This window comes from Quercus lobata, chromosome 2 (assembly GCF_001633185.2).
Source record: "Quercus lobata isolate SW786 chromosome 2, ValleyOak3.0 Primary Assembly, whole genome shotgun sequence".
Taxonomy (NCBI): Eukaryota; Viridiplantae; Streptophyta; class Magnoliopsida; order Fagales; family Fagaceae; genus Quercus; species Quercus lobata.
The window spans coordinates 101,325,728-101,329,991 of record NC_044905.1 but is presented as its reverse complement, the minus strand read 5'-3'; the positions used below and the strand labels follow the sequence as shown (position 1 = coordinate 101,329,991).

Below are 4,264 nucleotides of genomic sequence, written 5' to 3'. Positions count from 1 at the left end.
AAAAAAGTGTTATGCTCACAATATTTTTATAATATTTTCACAATAAATCACAGGTAATTAATTATTATTAGTTCAAATTTGAATTTATCACTAAATTACTTTTTTAATCTAACAATAACAACCTCCACTTAAAATTTGCTGTTAAAATATTGTAAAAATTGTGTGTACCTATAATTTCTTTAGAAAATAAAATATGGAATGGATTTGTGGCAATGGCATTACTGAAATAGGAGAAAAAAAAAATTGTTCCCATTGCCGAAATAGAGGAGAGAGATATAAACAAAGTACGCATATTATTCTTTCAATATTTTTTTGACTGAACTAGTTTGGTTTGTCATGTTCTTTTAGAAATAGATAAGGATAGATTCAAGCACACTATCTGGTACATTGATTCTTATTCTAAAGTGCACGCTATAAACAAAAACAAAAAAAAGTACATAGATTCTTATAGAAGAAAAAAATGACTGATGTGCACGCTGTAACATCATAGCATATGGAATTAGTACCATGTTCTTTCAAATAATACAAACTAACAATATGGTCCAACTCTTGAAAACATAATTAAAAAAAAAAAAAAAAAAAACAACAGTCCAACCAATCCACTGAAGTAGATTGAATACTTATGTTGGGTCATTCAGTTTAGCCACTAGTGGAGCCAGCCACAGTTTGAGTGGGGCATGTTCTTCTATTATGGCCTTTTTGCCTACAGAGACTGCACAATGGCCTTGGTTGATGCTCTGCCCCTTCGTCCATTTCATTTCGAAGCCGAGTTGTTCTTGGTCGACCTTTTTCACGGCGCAGCTTGACATTAGGATACAAGACCGGGAAATTAGGCTCATTCCAATGTACACTGTCTGGAACCGTGCGAAATCTAAGTGCATAACAAGCAACTTGTTCTTCCAAATGGTAGCAACGGTCGATATATTGCATTGCAGAGATGCCTTGATATTTACATACGACAATGACATGTGAGCACGGAATCTTATAAACCTGCCATTTTTTACAACTACAAGTGTTCTGCCTCAAATTTACCTCATGACGATGATTACCCCTATATGCAAAGTTAGGGTTTATTGGTGTTCTGACTTCAAACAGACCATTTTCATGACTGAACACAGTAACTGAATGCTTTAGTGCTTTTTTTTCCCATTTATTGAATTTATTCTTTGCATAAGCCGTAATGCGTTCACCGGCAGTAACCTCTGCACATGCCTTAGTATACCGATCGGCAAAGTAGGCGACACAACGATAGTATGTAAGTTCAACTAATGCAGTTATGGGCAGATTTCTAGCACTCTTTAGAATTTCGTTGAAGTTTTCAGACAAGTTTGTGGTCATTGCCCCATAACGATGTCCACCATCGTATGCTAACGTCCACTTTTCCACTGGTATTTCCCTTAAATAATTCTCACCATCTGCACTTAATTGAGTAATTCTATCCCTGGTGATTTGATACTTTCGTAATTGATTCTCCATGTCTGCCCACATTACCATAGCCTTCAAGTTTTTATTCCCAATTTGTTGATTGAAATTGCTAGCCACATGGCGAAGGCAAAAACGATGATACCAACGTGTCAATTGACATATAGTTCGTATCGCTGCCATTATACCAGGATGACGATCAGATATGACACATAACCCTTCTCGATTAGTGACATTAATCTGAATACAACGCAATAACATTTATTAGTGCAGTATTATTGAAAAAGTGAAAATAATAATTTGTTATCAATATTAGTGCAGTATTTGGATGTGTAAATAACTTGTTATCAATATTAGTGCAGTATTATTGAAAAAGCTAAAATAATAACCTGGTACATATGGGCAGCCGCCTCTGGTGTCGTGAATAGGTGACCATTTTGCTGGTACCATGTTGTGTAGTCCACACTTGAATCAAAATGGTCATCCCCAACTAGAAGTTCAGCTCGCATGTTCCAACGTTGGTAGTATTGTTCATGCTGCGTTCTCCAATTGACAGTGGACTTTCCTGTCAACTTTACACAATGCACAGATTTATCCAAATTGTCAGTAGGCCACCTTGGACATCTTTGCAACAACCTAAACTGTTGCATGACTCTTTCTGGGTGGTAATACTTTACAATTTGGAAGCACAGCAATGGCGCTGTTGTAGTTCATATATTTCTTTCTGCAAGACACCATGGATGCATATAGTTATCGTATGGTGTCCAAACAACCTGCAATTCCAATTACAATAACTATGTTATAATCAATCAAGACAATAATATAACTAGTAAATTAACCATTGATGCATTGTGATATATTACCTGTTGATTATTATGTGTGTCGTGATTAGAACGGTACACACGCAAAACATGCGTTGGTGTGTGAGTAAATGTTCTCTTGGTATCCACTTATACACAATTAATGATTGTCATACAATATTTAGGGTTTGGAAGTATCAAGGATTACAAAATTGTATAGAAATAAAAAGTAAATATTATACCTGCAACCGTATGGGTCGTCGCCATTTAAATTTGTTGGATTTATTGGAATTGGGGTCAGATATGCAAGATGCTCCCACACCCATAATTGTAATATGAAAACAAGACCTACAATCTCCGTGCTTTTTTTAATAGCAGCAGTACACAACTCTTTATAAAGGTAAGCAAGTGTAGCACTACCCCAGCTATATTCCCCAGCTACACTAAAGTCGTCTAACAGCTTGAGAAAGCAGCAATGCAATATACTTTGGCTCTTATTTCCAAATAGTAAAGTCAAAACCTGAAACATGTATGCCCTAGCATGCTGTTGGGTTGTTACAGCATTGGCACCCTCTGGTAGGTTTGAGAAAGTACCCCTTATCCATGTTATTTTAAGGCCACCAAAATTCAACGCTATTGCAGGTGGTGTCACCCCAAGTAAATTACGACATTCTGTACTCCAAATCAAATTTATTGGCCCGCACACTGCATTGCCATCAATAGGCAATCCTGTAGAGTTATAGTCATTTCACAATTAAGTAGGTGAAATGTATGGGTACTAGATTGCCATCGCTCCACCAAAGAAGTGATAAGAATCCAATCAATATCTATATGTGGTAGGCGGGTAACACGGTATAATCTACATTGATGCAAATATGGGGTGATACACTCGCCTAACTGCGGGAGGGGTGCAAACGATTAAGGTCGCACTCGTAAGGTGGAAACCTGAATTTTTTTTTAAAAAAAAAATATACAATGTTATATTGCTAATGTTTAAATTATTTTCATGTAAATTGAATAATTGTATATATTATTAGGACATTAATAAATTTGGATCTTGCAACGTACATTGCCTTCCATTGCATCATTAGAGATGTGGTATTGTTGTTGCTCCATTTCAAATATATCTACAACAAAATTGAAAGAAACTCAAATAAAGGATTTATGAAGCAAAATTTTTAATAATAATAATAATAATAGTTTTAGCAAAAATAATCATACACACAATAATTAGTATTAACTATAATTGAGATGCTTACCACAATTGTGATGCCAACTAAAAGAGTGAGAATTATAGAGTGATACTTGGAAAAAAAAAAAAAACACACAATCAGATAACCATAAAAAATAATTCATTAATCTAAAATTTGAATAACAAGAGCAACAACAACAACAACAACACCAACAATTATCATAATCATAGGCATACAAATAATATTAATTACAATTACAACAATACATAATATTTTACAATGTATTAGCTTCTAATATTTACAAAGCACATGTTTATACAATAATAATAAATTTGTTAATTTCTAGAGCTATAAGTTAATAAGCAAAGCAAAAAAACTTACATTAACCAAAAACTTACAATCCTTAGTTGTGGCACACTGAAACAAAGTAAAAGAGTAACTTTGCAACCTGAGGAATTGTGATGAGATGCAATTCTAATTTGCACTTCCCTTATCTTTTATTACCAACTGAACAATAAAAAGACAAAAAAGAATCACGTTGGAGATTTAGGCGTGGCAAAATATATTTTCTGCAAAGAATAAAAATCAGATGAGATGAGGAGCAGACAAAAAAGAATCATGTTGGAGATGAGATGAGGAGTAGACAAAAAAGAATCACGTTGGAGATTTAGGCGTGGCAAAATATATTTTCTGCAGAAAATAAAAATCAGATGAGATGAAGAGTTGAGGTGATTGGTTGATTGAATCTTTGTTTTTTTGGTTTACTTTCTTTGCTTTTTTTTGTTTATAGCGTACATGTAAGAATCTATGTACTTTCTTTGCTTTTTTTTTTTGTTTACAGCGTGCACA

The 4,264-nt window shown here is 34.2% G+C and overlaps 1 protein-coding gene across 1 annotated transcript; it reads right to left on the bottom strand.

The window, feature by feature from the left end:
- Nucleotides 1-639: 639 nt before the first annotated feature.
- LOC115974062 lies at nucleotides 640-2,072 on the bottom strand. Its single transcript, XM_031094282.1, has 2 exons — nucleotides 1,812-2,072; nucleotides 640-1,662 (listed from the first exon to the last, which is right to left on the bottom strand). The coding sequence occupies exons 1-2, from the start codon at nucleotides 2,070-2,072 to the stop codon at nucleotides 640-642; spliced, it is 1,284 nt and encodes a 427-aa protein (XP_030950142.1).
- Nucleotides 2,073-4,264: the final 2,192 nt, after the last annotated feature.